The 17,350-nt window shown below is 42.9% G+C and overlaps 1 protein-coding gene across 2 annotated transcripts; it reads right to left on the bottom strand.

The window, feature by feature from the left end:
• Positions 1-1,891: 1,891 nt before the first annotated feature.
• On the bottom strand, positions 1,892-16,071 carry ddi2 (DNA-damage inducible protein 2). Of its 2 annotated transcripts, XM_080793084.1 has the most exons (10): positions 15,706-16,071; positions 14,715-14,847; positions 12,199-12,531; positions 11,306-11,432; positions 9,252-9,379; positions 8,281-8,409; positions 7,506-7,609; positions 6,225-6,417; positions 5,292-5,343; positions 4,815-4,912 (listed from the first exon to the last, which is right to left on the bottom strand). In XM_080793084.1, exons 1-9 carry the CDS (start codon positions 15,841-15,843, stop codon positions 5,333-5,335), a joined length of 1,296 nt encoding a protein of 431 aa, XP_080649210.1. In that variant the 5' UTR covers positions 15,844-16,071; the 3' UTR covers positions 4,815-4,912; positions 5,292-5,332. The 2 variants fall into 2 exon arrangements, with proteins under 2 accessions (XP_080649209.1, XP_080649210.1); XM_080793083.1 differs by lacking the exon at positions 5,292-5,343 and having other exon boundaries at positions 1,892-4,912.
• Between the last annotated feature and the right edge of the window lie 1,279 nt (positions 16,072-17,350).

Here is a 17,350-nt window from a genome sequence, read left to right as displayed (position 1 = left end):
GCAAAGAACCCAAACATGAACAATACATTTAAATAAATGCAAATGTTTACACAAACTACACACACACACACACACACACACACACACACACACACACACACACACACACACACACACACACACACACACACACACACACACACACACACACGCACACGCACACGCACACAAGTCTGAGCCTGAGCCACAGCGACCTCTGAAGTCACGGAATTCGATAGTTCACTGATTTGGTTGCACAGCTGTTTACAACGTCAATGACGAAAACCCTTTGATCGGTTTTAAAGGGAAGGGGGGCCAATTGTACTGTAAAGGGAAGAGGCCAATTGTACTGTAGTGGAGTCATAGTTAGTAGAGCATATATAATAGCCAGGCTATAATAGCCTATATGCACTATGCTGGTACACCGTGGACGGCACAGGTGGATGTTATATACAGTCAGACTGAAAGAGCTATCGAATCGTAAGTTATGATTAAGAATGGAATGGGTAAATAATTGGCCATGACAAAATACTGGATCAGATCACATGTAATCACATTAAGCGGGCAGCACTATTAACTTATTGGTTGCTGCTGAAAAATGTCACTTGTAGTAGTTGTAACCTTTAGTAGTAGAAGTATATAGCTACTATACTGTCACTGTGACACTGACAGTCTACAAAGCAAGGCGAAATTGAATGCATTTGAACATGCAGGGTATGCCATGCACACTGCATGTTCAAATCATATACAATCGATTCTTTCCAACCACGACCATGGTTTTATTTATTTTTTACTTTTAGGAAGAATCGCAAATTTAATGCCGAGGTGAAGATTTAGCCGGTGCCCACTTGACCTGTATCCTACTTTTTATCCCGAGCGTACATATTATTTTATACCACCAGAGGACGCACTTGTATGGCAAGCCGTTTTAACATTTAATCAAACCACCCTCCCATCTGTAATATATGTTTTAGATATCCAAAACCATGTTTCTCCTAGTCAGAACTGCATTCTTCTTGCTAGTAGAAATTGTAATTCAGGTTATCTTGAATTCAGTTCTTTCTAACATTACTCCTATCAACAACTGTCATTCTTCCTAGGAGAAATTAAGTTCTTCCTAGGAGAAACTAAGTTCTTCCTATAGGAGAAATTAAGTTCTTCCTAGGAGAAACTAAGTTCTTCCTAGGAGAAATTAAGTTCTTCCTAGGAGAAACTAAGCCTAGGAGAAATTAAGTTCTTCCTAGGATAAATTAAGTTCTTCCTATATCAACAACTGACATTACTCCTAGGAGAAATTAAGTTATTCCTAGGAGAAATTAAGTTATTCCTAGGAGAAATGTAGTCCATTATAACCATATACTCAAGTTAACTGATTTAATATGGGAAACATACAGGTGGACAAAGTACTCAATCCCAGTACCACTCAATTAGAAGTGAAACTCTGTCAAACATGTTAACAATAATAGTTCAATTAAAATCAGTTCAAAAGACTTGCTTTTAAAAATAGAGCTAAGAAAATGCTTTTTGAAAATACTCTGGTATTAAAAAGTAGCTATGAATTACAAATCATGAATTCCTAATTTTTCCCTTTCCCGTTTGATTTATCATTAATACAATGTTGATAATGCTTTGAAAAGCACTATACAAACTATACAAATAAAAGTATTGTTTTTAAATATATTTTTGCTTTATTACACAGAACAGTATGTACTGTACTGGGGCAGCGGGAGAGACGGATCAATTAAACTATTTGTGTTGCAAGTTAGCATTAAACACCAACATGATCCGTTGAGCTACCCGAGTGTCCCAAAAGCTCACTTTTATGAATAAATTACCTGGAGGAAAAAAACGAAAAGTCACAAGATAAAGTAAAGATGTCATTCATAGGAACTATACATCACAAACACACATACAAAGACTAGTTTCACTTTATTTGCAATTTAAAATTGAGTACAAGATAGAAGTAAATAATTGAACCTGCCTGAATATTGTTGTATATGACCCGGATAGTTTGATTCAAGAGAAAATTATTGAATGAAAAACATTAAGACAGTTAAGGGGTATATTTCAACATAAACATCAAAATGAACATGGATGCTTAAGGTATTGACAATGAAGATTTGACACAACATGACATAGAAAGTCACATTTTATCCCAACTGGAGCTACCAATAGCTCTCTAATACATCACAAAGCTTTCCAGAGATGTCAAGACACAAGCGGGTTGTTGATTTTGTTTTAAATGTGTAGATCAATACCAACAGTTGGGTGATACATAAAATATACCCATATTTAATAAACACACAGAGTTGGGAAACAAATGCCATCACTGTTCAGATTTCAGAATGCACTCTAGTATGCATTTTATTAATACTTTGTTGCACACTTATAAAGTAGCTTATCTACAAGGCAGCTCACAAGAGCTTGTAGATAAGCTATTTCCAGTGCAGGTTAAGCAAGTATGAATCAGGCTTTAGCTCTCTAGAGGTTTTGTGCAATGACAGAGCACAGACTCATGGGGGTGCTCAGACTCTGCTTTTCTTTAATTTCATGCAGGCTGGTTGTAGTTGTAAACCCTGCAAATAGTCATACTCATGACAAAAGGCCATCATTAAAAGTTTAAAAGTTTCAACTGCAGTCATTTTCAGTACACTTTTCCTTGCCAATGTCAAATATCAGGAAATTATACGTGAATCGAGAATGAGTTATATTTGGGGTTTAATAATATCGCAGGGAGTGGGACAAAACTAAAACAAAATTAATATACAAATCAAATTTAAAAAAAAAATAACCCCCAAGAGATGGGTTTTGGAAATGGGCACCCACAACATCTGCATGCAAACACACCTCATATCTGCTAAATCCAGGAAAATAATACCAGTTGTCTCAGGTTTGTTCTCAAGTGGTCTGTGATAAACCAAGAGACTGATTTCCCCTGTGTCATGTTGCCCAGATGGGACTGAGATATCTGTATTCATAACAATATTAAAGTATAAATTATACAGACGCTGAGGGAGCGGTCGGCTCAGGACTCCCGTGATTGGCTGTGAGAGAGTCTAAGTGGGCACAGTGATACTGCGGGCTAGTAGTGTCAGCAGAGCTAGTTCCACAATGCCATGGGCTAGTTCCAGTGCCTCTGTAGCCTCCCTGGCAGAAAACCCTGCTGCTTGGATCCTCTGGATGTGCTCAGCTGGAAACGGTTCTGTAAAGGGACCGGGAGCAGAGGATGGAGGGGCCAGAGGTGTGGAGTGGGGCGCCTGAGCGAGAGAAGGAGCACAGGGGGCCGAGGTGGTAGAGCCCTCCACAGATGAGCCTACGGCCATAAATAGGGGGCTTTGATGAGTGTGTTGGGGTTGGTCTGTGCTGTCGCCGCCAGAGGCACTACCATCTGCCACCCCTCTCCCCTGCTGGCCCTGCTGCCCCTCAGGGGGTTCCCTGAACTCCATGTCCCCCGTCTGAGCAGAGGGACCCACTGGCTCAGGCGCAGAAGTACTGTCCGCAGTGGCATCACTGACATCATCTTGCCCACATCTGTCTGGCCTCCTTTCCCAGGAGCCGTCTGGACACTGCAGTGGTCCGTGCCCCTCTGCAGTCTCTGTCGTATCTCTGCCAGGTTGTTCGTCCTGACCAGAGGAGCCAGGTGCAACACACACAGACGGTCCCTCATCAGATACAGCAGCAAGATTGGCTTTGGCATCACTTATTTCTGCACTGGCTGTAATGGCAGTAGAGGGGGTAGGCTGGGTGTTTTCAGGGGTCGGGTTGGGTGACTCGGGGATGGGGTTGCCGTCGTCCAGTCCGTCTGCATCCTGTCTGAATGGGTGCGAGGGGGAGCATGAGGCACTGCGTTCCTGGGACTGACCATGGCTGTTGGATACCAGCAGCTGGTGAAGCTCCATTAGAGCTGCTGCCAGAGAGGGGATATTTTCAGAGCTGGGGCAGCGCTCCCCCTCAGGCTGGTCCCTCTCAGATGGCACAGAGGCAGTGTCAGCACAGTATAGATCAGGAGTCGCATCATTCTCTGGTGGAGAGTCAGCTGGACGAGCACACAGGTTGAGGGACAGTGGAACAGGTAAGGGCTGATGTTCATGCATTTCTTCTCCGTCATAGTTCTGCTGACCAGTAGCACTTGGGCAGGGTTGTGTGCCCGATCCGTCCGCCACCTCCTCCTCCATGGCTTGAACTGGAGAAAACTCCTCTGGATTGGTGGATTTAGAGTAATCTGCTGCCTCTTCTGATTCAGCATCCATCTCTGTGACTGTGGATGGTACCTCACATTTCAGATGGCCAAAGGCTAGTGAGCAATCTGCAGGCATTTCTGCAGGAGGGGTGTATTTCTCCATGTGCTGAACTGGGGAGAGTTCCTCTAGGTTGGTGGGCATCGAGCCATTTTCCATACTGTCAAATTCAGCATCCATCGCTGTGACTGTACATGATGGCACGCCACTCTCTGCTATGCTGGGAAGCATGGAGCTCTTCACCAGACTAATGCATTCAGTATCCATCTCTGTGGTCGTAGATAGAACCTCATTCTCTGGACCTCCAAAGCCTGCAATGCCTCTCACTGCCTTGTGCGGAGGAGAGGTGGTTTTAGGCAGGTCATCTGTCAGGGGATCAGCCATAGAACTGGAGTGGGAGTTGGTCGGGGCCGGGAGGGTGTGAGGATTAACTTGATTGCTTGTAGAAATGGACTCTTCTTCTTGGGACGAAGGCCCTGGTAGCCCCTGGAAGCCAGGCTGACTCTGGCACTGCCCTGGTGTTGGGGCGTGCATTGTGGCTGGGGCAGACTGCGAGCGGTCCAGGCATAGACTTTGGGGATGGCCACGCGATGGGGGTTGGGAGGAGAAGGAGGTGGATGAGGCCATTTGGTCTAAGGGTTCGGGCACTGGGAATGGTGGGGATTTCTGTGAGGTAGTTTGTCCATCTGCAGTGTCTAACATGAGAGAAAATGCATTTGAGAATTAAACAGTTTAAAGGATATCAAAAATCAGGACCACAATCTTTCAAAACATGCATTTTGATTTCCCATGCCAGCCTCTGCAATGAAATGATAGCAAATTATATGGAGACACTGATCAAATAATTAGTATACCGTCTATTGTGTCAATTATGTCAAATGCTGAAATAGTCTCAGTGAGATTGTTTTGCTAGGTGCTTTATACATTTTGAATCCAAATTTTCTCCATAGGAAACACTTAATGAAAGCAAAAACTGAAAAATCTATTGAGACTGAGCAACAAAACGTGTAAAAAAAAAAGAAGAAGAAAAAAAACAGCAATGGACGTATAATTCTTCCTGTAGATTTGCAGTACCTGGTTGGCAGGGCCCTCTCCAGCCTTCTCTTCCAAATGCATCAGTGCTGTCCTGCTCAGAGTTAGGGCACACCACACACATCATGCAAAGGGACGCAGAGAGTTAGCACTCACACACACAGCACAAGCATGCGCTAAACTGTCCACCCTTTCACCAGTGGTGAAAGGTGTCAGCCAAGAGAACAGCTACAATATGGCCTATGACCTGAAGGAATTGTCACTGTGATCACAAATTCAGTCATTAACCTCAGGTCACCAGATTTGTTTTAGAAAGGCTTGTGTAAAGTATAATCAATACTTATGCTACTGTGTAATTTTATTTCCATTGTTAAATGTGGGCCTGTATAAAACTTGGTGATTAAAGGGCCATACAAATACACGTGACTTGACATGACCGTGGTGCGATAAGGGAAGTGTCACTAATATTAATGCACCCCAAAAAAGCCAAGTCTTAGCTGGCAATATAATTATCTTCTAAAATGCTCTTAAACCCTACTTCAATGATCAGGCTCCCACAGGGCTCTGCACTTGGACCCCTCCTGTTTTACCTCTACAACAAAATGTCTTTGCCGAAAATAGCAGACATACTGCCTATTTTTGGTGAATATGTGCCCATGACAAGCCCAGAATAGGAACGCATGGGTTCATGTGGTTAAACATTTGCCTGGCGGTTATGTGTCATGTGACTATAAAACATTCAATTTGCTGAGGTGATGACACAAAGTGATCATGTGAGATGATGTGACTGAAAAATCCAAGATGACTGCAGGAATACAGATCAAGAGTAAAAGAAGCATAAAATGGCACATGCAAAAAATGTCTGATATTCTTTTTTTTCCAGCTGAGAAAAATGTCAGCTGAAAAATAATAAAAAGAGGCTAATGAAACCACCACAGACGTGCTACAGTCTGTACCGTCACACCCCCGCCTTACCGCTTTCCTGTATGGACCTCTGAAGTGCCTCTGCCAGCTCCCTGTCCGCCATCTCCTCGGGACGAGCGTCCTCGCGCCCCTCTGGCCCGTATGCCATCCGGGCACAGTCTGGCAGCTCCGCTTCAGGTAGGAAGCGAGTTTCGGAGGCCGTTGTGCCAATTATCAGCACATTCCTCCTTAGGTCGATGGAACACTAAGGGGCAGAACGAATTATTTGCCTAAATGTACTTGTATTCAATTATATTCAATTTGATGTAAGTATGAAGCAAAATGTGTGTATCACATTTTTTGGATGAGATGGTCATAGTCTCTCTCAGGCCAAACAACTATTCCACAATCAACTACTATTCCCACAATCTTTGAATGCTAGAGTGTCTGTTCTGAATGCCACGAACAGAAGCCGTCATCTTTTTGGAAATTTCTGTTCACGAACATAGATCTATAAATTATATAGATATCATCGCCGTCAGGTGGAAACCTCGTATTTTCAAAACAATTACCTTTCAGGAAGTGGAACGCTCAGAAACGCGTTCTAAGCTTGTAGATCTTCTATTTCAGCCTATTTGCACTACTTTTGCTTGACACTATTATGAGGAAGTAGGGCAAAGTTGAAATATGGAGATGAGGTTTCACCGACGATATATAACTACTAGAACATACTGTTCCTGAAGAAACAGTGTGGGCTCGAGTATCTCCCTATTCGATGATGATGAAGTATTGACCCACATGACGTCCCTCTGTCTTCCTGTTGGTTGACCCACATGATGTCACAGTACTCGCTACTCGAGCCCACACTGTTCCTGAAGAAACAGTGTGGGCTCGAGTAGCTCCCTATTCTATGATGGAAGTATTGACCCACATGACGTCCCTCTGTCTTCCTGTTGGTTGACCCACATGATGTCACAGTACTCGCTACTCGAGCCCACACTGTTCCTGAAGAAACAGTGTGGGCTCGAGTAGCTCCCTATTCTATGATGGAAGTATTGACCCACATGACGTCCCTCTGTCTTCCTGTTGGTTGACCCACATGATGTCACAGTACTCGCTACTCGAGCCCACAACAATGAATACATTTCCGTTTCTGCCAGGAGGCAAACAATATATGCGTTGACTAAATTGATTCATACATAGTAGGACAAATGTATGCGGCAAGTGGGGACAAAAGGTGGACATCAGCTATAGTGTCTTGGCATTTGCAGCGGTTCCGTTTCATGTTACTGTGTATGGCAGGAGCATCTGAAAAGAGACTGGTATGATGATGCAGGCTAGTACAGTACGTACCTGGTGTCTCTTCAGCATGTCCAGTCCAAGCAGCATGTCCATTGGCTGGTCCTCCAGGATGGAGAAAGAACAAGGCAGGAAGTCTCCTTCTATCTGAACCTGAGCTAGATGAGTGAAGCAAATGAAGCATCTCAATATAAGCTAGTTACATATCATGCAGAAACATGAAATAAATGTTTCTGCAAAGCATTTTTTTTTTCCTCTCTTGGAAACATGTTTTAAAGACCTAGTGAAATGAAAAAAAAAGTTTTTCACACCTTTAGAGTAGACCACATCTGTGGGTCATCATATGGGCATACCTAACAATGGGAAAATGTCCACCTTTGTGTATTTTAATTTTTGATATCAATTTTAGAAAGCCAATTTTAATTACGAGTCGAGTGTTGGTTGATTTCATTCACCCGTTTGATTCCCATTGCTGCACGTTCATCCAAACACAGCTGTTGATTACAGAACTACTCTAAACTTAATCAGCATGCTAAAATATATATCTGAAAACATTTCACATTAGAAATAAGCCACATAGCTGTAGCAGCAAACTGGTAGAGCTGGCCAACTGTCTGACTTGAAAAGAAAAACTCCACGCGTTGCATGTGTTATGATGTGTAGCAGAGCTACCGTCCCATTGTTGGAAGGGATGCGACACTCTGGTTCAGAAACGTACAGTCTGTTTAAGACTCAAACTTCAAAATAAAATGACCGAAATTACCATTGCACGAGGTCTTTAACTTGTGGAAGCAGGAACATTGTTGCTTTAAAAAAAACGGACACCCACCCAAATGAACTCTGCCGATGATTTTCTGGGTGCCCACGCCCTTGGCGATCCCCGCCCAGCGTCGGTCCACCAGACGCATGATGTTACAGCGCTCGGCACACGCCTGGCTCATAATGGTCATCTGGGCTCCTGGAATGGAAGGGCCCGTGGGAAGCAAAGAACATCAAGTTCTGCAGAATGATTCATTCTGATTAAACCTGTCCAGAGTATTCAAGACTACCAAGTAGGATTGTTATGAGACCAAATGGTATAACCTAGCTAGGAATAGGAAAATGCACATCCATAATAATGTCTTCAACTTTGAGGAAAGGAGAAGTGGAGGTTGGATTATCATACACTTCAATAGGAATTTAGTCTTTGTATTAGGAGTCGGACAAAATAGCCGATTTGCTCGTCTACATAACGTAAATACATACGTAAATTCTCCATCCATTGTCAACGGCATGGCGTTTGTGTTAGGACAAGAATCTACACTACTGCGCCCCTCAAAACCAAGACAAGTACAGTATGTCTGTCAATCTGGCATTAAAAATGTCTTCAACTTTGAGGAAAAGTTGGACGGAGAAGGAAAAACAAGACAATTATAAGAGATAAGTGAACTCAGAATTTCTGGGATCTTCTACTATTACTATTAATTTACTATTACTACTACAAAAATAGGTGCATATTCAATTCTACAGGCAAATCTAACAAATACAAAAAGATAAATAAAGATCCACTTTTTTCCCATTGTTCAAAAGGTCTAGTAGAAATATCAAATGACCCATTAATGAGTGCCAAAAAAGTTCAATACTTATTACTTAGTACATTGTTAATGAATGTACAGAGTAGACCGACATTATTGGCAGAATGAAATATCCGTCAAGAGATCCAAAACCACAGAACAGCACCCACAGTCACACACATTTTAATATAAGCACTTTCACAATCAACTCGGCCATGTGTTTGTGCTTCCATTTTCAGCTCCTTACCTGAGTCAACAAAAGCCTTCACAGGATGTCCGTTCGTCTTGCAGTTGATGTAAAGCATAACCACCTGTCCAAAGCTTTCTGGGGCCTCCTCCATTGCGATGGTCATATTTTCTTCCACATTGTGCTGCCTACAATACAAATACAATCGTAAACATCAACTTATCAACCACTTTAGTTTCAACATGATATCCCTATTTTGGGAAATTTGTGTCGAGCTCTTTGATGACATAAGCGGTTAAAATGCCTAGAATGTATTAACCATTTAAACATTTACTTCTACTGTACAATGCATGCTTGTTTGCCACTGCATATCAATGGCAAGCTGCTTTTCCATCATTCGTTACACCACAACAATGCAGTCATGCTCCAACAAACAAGTGTTTGAGAAATACCAGCATCACCCGTCTCTCTGTTACTATAGCACGTTAATCTCATTAGTTGATCTGATCGTGCCAGTGAAACCGGGGCTGTGTTCTTTCTTCTCTGGAGTGGAAGGCTACTGTTTTGTGACAGGTTCTAAAAGTATTTGTAGTATTAGTAAGTATTTGTAAGATAAGGCAACGGATAAGGGACAAGGACAACTTCACATATATGGGTATACCGGTATATATATATATATATATATTCAGTATATATGGAAATGTCTTGAACTGAGAAAGGTTCAGCATAACTGCTGAAAAAGAAGTTGTCTGGACATGAAAAATCACTAGTGAAGGAAGTTGTTACATTTAAAAACTGTAGAAAGCATAGCATTGTATGTACATACAGCTGCTTTTTAATGCTAGACATTTACAATGAAAATGTCTAGCCTACCATTATTCCAAGTGCAGTAAATACACATGCAATGTGTGTGTATTTACTGCACTTGGAATAATGGTAGGCTAGACATTTTCATTGTAAATGTCTAGCATTAAAAAGCAGCTGTATGTACATACAATGCTATGCTTTCTACAGTTTTTAAATGTAATGTCCCGTGACCCCATGTGGTGTCGCTAACCCCAACTTTGGGAACCCCTGCTCTTCTACACCAAATAAAAATATCCGATCTACAAGCATACAGTGTCTTACGTGGCTTGTACAGTTAGATGAGCTATTTTCACTGACTGTTCTATTATGAGTGACATGGTCACAGAATACAATTCTGAATAGAGACGCAAGGGTTCAAGAGGTTAAAATTGCCTTTAATTAAACCAGGGGTTTTCAACTGATTATGAACCAGGGACCACCACGCTGACTAATAATCAACCTGGGGACCACCACCCTAACTAATAATCAACCTGGGGACCACCACCCTAACTAAGAATCAACCTGGGGACCACTGTTGAGTTGGGTGAGGGGATATAAAAAATATCAAATGTGTTAATTTGAGGTGAATTAAATCAAGCCCTTAACAGTCAGTATAATTTAACTGGCATATGCTAGTCGTCCGGAGCTATTCCTTTCCCATGGTTGCCCTTACTCTGTTCTCTTAACCTTGCATATTAAACTCATAGATGGCAGACACATGCGATTGCATGATTATATGGGCACATTTCCTAATAAACTCAACCAGTCAATCCGGTTCACTTTCCCTTGAAATTCAAACTCCCTTTCTGTGGAAGTTCTTGACATACGACTTCCCAGTAACTGACATTGATGTCATCATACATCACCATGGTCACTTAAAGGTAGAGTAAGTGATTTCACTTAATTCACTTATCACTTATTTTTTTGTTTTGTTGTGATAATCCTCTCTACTATAGAGTGTGCTGACCATATAAGGAGTTCCTCCCTGTCCCCAGTTAACCCCTGGGGGTCAAAAAACCTTAGGTTTCGTTTTTGACTCTCTATCCTGATTGGACAAAGGTCCCACAGCCAAAAACTAAACCTAAGGTTTTTTGAGTGAAATCACTTACTCTACCTTTAATGAACTAGTTCATTTCCCAACTAGTGGTCGATAAAAAACATACTAAATGCATGGCCAGGGACCACATGCAATACCTTCACGGACCACCAGTGGACGGTCCACGGACAACCAGTTGAAAACCTCTGAATTAAACGACTCTAGATTGTACCTGATGTCCTCTTCAATCTTTGCCTGGGCGTCCAGATCAAATGGATCAGCAGTCAGTAGCCTGATCCTCTCTTGCTCCCTGCGGGCCCGATCCTGTTGCTGCTCCAGCAGAACTTTGGTGAAGCGCTCTGTGGGAACATTTGGACGTGCTCAGAAAGGACTACTTTGTGGGTTTTAACTTTTAACTAAGCTCTGACCCCAAAACTGGGCTCAGTTCAAATCAAAACCAGCAGTACTACTAGCTGTGGGCCCTCAGGGGATCAGAGCTAAGAACCTCTGATGGAATCCATTCATGCATGTGAGGTGAAATATTATATAGACATTTAAGTGAAGAGATTTGCTCAGTGGCGCCACAGTGCCCAGTTGGGCATGTGCCGGATATATAATAATAATATAATCAATAATAGGGACACCAGATAGAAAGTGGTTAATATCTGTTGCTGGCCTCACCACTTGCACTACATGTCCACACACACACAAGCCTTTTTCACAGTCACTTTATCCTCAGTATCTACACAGTAACTAGGTTACATAAAAAGGTATTTGATGTTAGCCTTTTCATCCTACTCAGTACGGATATCTCATAGCATGTTTCTGCTATGCACAGCTTGATTATCACACACACACACACACACACACACACACACACACACACACAGGTGCAACTAACTGCATCCACACAAACTAATAGACCTGTACAACTTCAACAAGTTAGTAAAAAATATACACATGAACCGAAAATATGATTTGACTGGTATTTTAACAACCAAATTAATGGTTTGTTTATGGAAGGAGATTGGGCCCGCACAACAGTTTCAGACAAAGGATTTACTTTATTTTTTAGCTTAGTGACTTTGTTTATTATATGGGACACATTAAGGACCTGTTTCTCACCTAGATCTCCACTTAGCAGGGCCTCAGCCAACGGCGGGTTGCGCTCCTTAAGGAGGGACAGCTCATGTGGATTGGCCAGCAGCATCTGCTGGAGTAAGGCCGGATCGTCCAGTCCCTGCGGAGAGGAGCCTGAGCCGGAGCCGAGCCCTGAGCCGGAGCTGGGCCCAGGAGCGGAGGCACGGACATCCATTGGCGTGGGTTGCTGTGGAGAGCGCTGCTCCTGCTGTTGCTGTGGGGTGGTGTTCTGCTGCCTCAGAGCAGCAGCACCAGCACGCTGATTGCTTGAAGACGAGCCTGGGACTGTGATGGAGCGAAAGTCAATGTGTGGCAGACCTGAGGAAACAAGAGGGACAGAGTCAGCATGTTGCACATGCACAACCTACGGTGAATATACAGTCGTTTAAAGTAGCATTACTGGCAGGTAGAAAATGTGGCACTTTGAGAGTTTGCGGCGCTACACAATCAGCTTGCCCAGCACTGCCAGGGTTAGTTTAGTTATTGCGCTGCCGCTGACAATAAACGCACAAAGCTACGTGTATCAGTGTGTTCAGGTTTCGGTACATTAACCAGCATTTGCAATGCATGGGTAAAATAGGCTCCCTTTACCTCTGCCAGGTTAATGCCCCCGCCCCCCTTTAATATCTATGGGGGAAACACTGATATTTATTTCTGGGAGCTAAGAAAAGTGTGCAGACCTCCCTTCCTTCCTCAGTATATGAATTTATGTTCAGCACCTGTGAATTTTATAGTTGGGATTTTATAGTTGGGATGTGCATTTGGCAGCAATAGGTAGCTCTCATCCAAACAGACTACTACACAGTCAGACTGGCAGTAGATTCCTAGGGATGCCACAAACTGACCATCAGAAAAATCCATTATTCGATTACTCGACAGCCTCCCCCCTCCAAAAATAAATAATCATAAATAATATCGTAAAATAAAACCTTTAATATTATACGCACATGGTCATATAATATTACATGTTGAGTGCTGTCTATGCTTTGATGGTTGCAGTTTTATAACCAGTTTTGATGAGTAAACTTTTGTGGAGATCTTCTCAGTCCTCATAGTTACTTGTGTGACAATTCAGGATGGCAAAAAGAAAACGTTCAGTTGGACACGCACACACACACGTACAGCTGCATTTATTTCAGCTGATTGTCTTTGAAGTGAAAAATGTGCATGGAACTTTGTGTAGGACGGAAATACCGATTTGCTCAGACACAAACACGTAAATTATCCATTCATTGTCAATGGCATTTAATGTTATCTACACCGAATACTCTAAAATCGATTAATCGGTGGCATCTGGCATCCTTATTCTGGTCACCACACCGCATAAACGGTCGGCCGAGGTGTTCGTCACCCCACACCTGCATATATGGTCACGCCTCGTGACATCACACCTCCATATATGGTCACGCCTCGTGACATCACACCTCCATATATGGTCACGCCTCGTGACATCACGCCTCCATATATATATATATTTTTTTTAACCGTTATTTAACCCGTAAATAACACTTGAATGAATGCCATGAATGTCAATGAATGCCACAGATGAAAAACAGTCCACACTAATTATCCATAATGTATAAATGACAGATAAGGGGTCAGGACAACTAGGCCTTTTCGTGGAGGGGTCAGAATGAAATTTGGACTTGGACAGTTTTTCGTCTGTGGTACTCAATTATAGAACAGCAAGTAAAACATCCATGATACAGATACACCTCAAAGTACCATCTTTTCGTGGCAGGGCAGATAGATACACAATATATAAACAGAATATATATATATGGTCACGCTTCGTGAGATCGCACCTCGTCACACCACCATATATGGCCATCTTCTCCATATATAAAGATTACGACACTGACCTCATCTGATCGAACCCTGGATAACCATACATGGAGAAGACTGGATCATCACATAGATCTGCCGGCCAGCAACTCTACATCTGACCTCAAACCCTTAGATCTCCATATGTGGAACTGACCTGTTCTGACATTCCATTATGTTGATCTGACCTCATCAAACCCTGTATACTGAAGACAAAATCCATATATGGCCAGTACAGAATTAATTCCATATGTTGATCTGACCCCCCCCCCCCCCCATGCCAAAACGCCAGCACTCGCCCAGAAGTCTGCTGTCTGCCGTTACCCAGGTGGATGCGCGCATGCGACCTCGAGGGCGAGGTGTCTTCTCGCCCTCAGGGCGTGCTAAGGCCTATTCATAGTTTGGATTTTCGGTGGTGAGCTGACCACCGCTGACCACCGCTGACCACCACGAAATAACGTTGAGCGGTGGTGAGTAAAAACAGAGAGAAGGGCTGGAGCGTTGGCGGTGGTTTGCTCTTCACCGCGGCTCGTGACGTCATGTTGTAGTTCGGTGGTCACCTAACCACCGAAAATCCAGACTATGTAATGAGCCTTTACTGGTACTCTCACAACTGGTAATATTATCGCATGCGTTCCCAACCGACATTGCCAAAGTACTTCTTAGGAACCATTTACCTGGGAAGGCTGGTTGGTTTGGTGGTGGTTGCCTTCTGTCTGCTTGTCTGAGAACCACAACATCTCCGTCCTTGACACCATAGTTCCCCAAGGCACGAGTAGGGTCCTTCAGGGCCTCCTCTACATACAAGATCTAAAGTGAATTCAAACATGTTAAAATCATTAGTTGTAATTACATACAATATGATATGAGACATGTCAGTCAGACTTACTTAAGTTGCAAAACATTATCAAGAAACATTATTGAGAATTGACACAGCTTGTCAAAATATAATTTCATTAGAGAAGGTTTGGAGCGTATGTTTTCTGTGAGTACATTTTTTTTTGCCTTATTTTATGTTCTTGTTTTAAATGCTGTTCTTGTTCTTTGAAAGGTAAGAATGATCTTGTGTATACTGTAGGGCCTACAGTATACACAAGATCATTCTTCTTTCAATCAATCAATCAATCAAAAAAACCAAGGCAATAGGCCTACAGTGTAGGCCTATTGCCTTGGTTTTTTTGATTGATTGATTGAAATCTTTATTAACAGTTTGCAGAATTACAGTACATTTCAAGCACAAACTCAATACAAAGACTGTTAACTGTGAGTGGACGACCCAATTAAGCCTTACACTTAGTAAGGTTGGTTGAACAGTCTTGTGGACATACTAATCACAATAACATTTCACTGCTTGTACCCGTCTGATGAGTGACAAATATTAAAGCCCTTCTTGATTCTAAATATAGCAACAAGGGATATGTTGACCACAGATAACCTTTTAGTTGAATATTGGGCGTTGACATCAACCAGACAACGGTACAATCACCCAAATATGAATGTACAAACGTTTAGTGGCAATAAATCAGTGAAGACCAGGCTTGTTTGCATGAGATTTCGCAACAGTGACACTTAAAGCCCAGATTCATGCTAGCATGGGAGCTAGTTTAGCATCTGGCCAGCAGAGCAGAACATGCTGTGTGTTGTGGAGGTTTTGTTTTATTTTTTTACCTGGATCTCCCCTGCTGGGATTCCTGATTCTAGTTCACAAAGTGCTACGAAGTCTCTCAGTTCCAGTTCTGGAGACACATCGAGGGCGAAGGTGCTTTCTGGCCGGTCCCTCGGCGCGCAGAACACGGTCACCAGCATCGCTGTTCCTGGGACTGAATGTCTCGCCCAACCCGCTGTGCTTTCCCTCTAAACACTCTGCCTTGTTTTCTGCTTTAACCCGCGATGTGTTTTAATGGAGAGGAAAACAAGTGCATAAAAGGTCAAGTAATATATGACTCCTGAATACACTAAAGCTATTAAACGGCGTTATTTCTCTATCAACAACTTACATCTAACTGCCTGCCACTGCTAATGCCGTTGCCTTGCCGTATGTTGGGTTTGTGTTTTCGACGTGTCGGGTTACAGAATTTGATGTCGTGAGAGGACACCTTCTCTTCTTTACGTGATGTGGCTCAGTGGCTGACGTGAAATGTTGTCCTCTACTGACACCTACTGGTCCTTGGGTGGGAAAATAGTAATAAATAATCTGTCATGAGAAATTAAAGATGTGCATAATACCGGCACATCCCTAATAATAATTAGTGATGTGAGACATTTTGATCGATATCCGATATTAATTGGTGTCATGGCCAATAACTGATATTACGGATGTCGATATGATCTCATTCTGTATTGAAAAATTATAATACATTTTGAAAAAATACATGTAACAGGGTGTCTGCATGCTGCAGGCTTAGGCAAGTCAGATTTAACTTAAATATATTTATATTTAATACTGTGAGCTTGTAGATCTGTTCATTCATCGGTCTGAATTGATTAATCGAACCGATTAAAATTGACCCATGAGCCCAGGTACGTAGTCCTTGACTTCCTTCAAAGCAGTGCCTCCTGTTGTTGTCAGATGTGGATGCTCTGATGGGATGTTATAGGTGGTAACTTGGCATTCAGCCAGAGGCCAACCTTGGCACACTCTGAATCCACTCTGGTCAGGAGCTTGTTCCACGGTCTGTCAGGACTACTGTTGGGTGTCGTCTCGACCTCCTTGGTGTTATGGTGATTGAGGCCAAGATCCTGTTCTCGCCCATTGATGGCCTTCCTTAACGCGTAGTAGTCCGGACCAGGACTATGATGAAGACGAAGACGGCTAGGGTGTCCCTTTGCAGTTGTTGCCCCCTGTTGCCATCTGGGGTCACCGTCCACCTTGGCCCTTGTTCCTGCATATCTGGTCTCTATTGCCCAGAATAAGTTGGGAGGGACACCGTAGGACTTAAGGATCTTCATCATCGTGCCTCTGTGGATCGAGTCAAATGCCTTTTTGAAGTTGATTAAGCCCAACACGGCAGTCAGGTTGTTCCTTTTAACCTCCTCGAGGGCCAAGATCTGTGCCACGGTAGTTCTCCCTTCTCGAAAGCCGCTTTGGTTGTGCCTCAGATGAGGGTCAGGGACGGAACATTTCTGTGTTTTTCCATGTTTTTATCATGTTTTTGACCTAAATTTAACTAAATCAATGGCCAATGAAGAGCCCCAGGAGCCCTTTTCAGGGCGTCAAACCCAGTAATGCGAGGTCCAATTTCCCTGAAGGGCCCCTGAGAGCCAAGGGCCCCTGGGACATGCGGCCCCACTGGCCCAATGGCTAATTTGTCCC

This window comes from Protomyctophum bolini (assembly GCF_963924005.1).
Source record: "Protomyctophum bolini genome assembly, chromosome: 2".
NCBI classification, from domain to species: domain Eukaryota; kingdom Metazoa; phylum Chordata; class Actinopteri; order Myctophiformes; family Myctophidae; genus Protomyctophum; species Protomyctophum bolini.
Note: the sequence above shows the minus strand (reverse complement) of the source record. Positions and strands in the feature narration are given on the sequence as shown.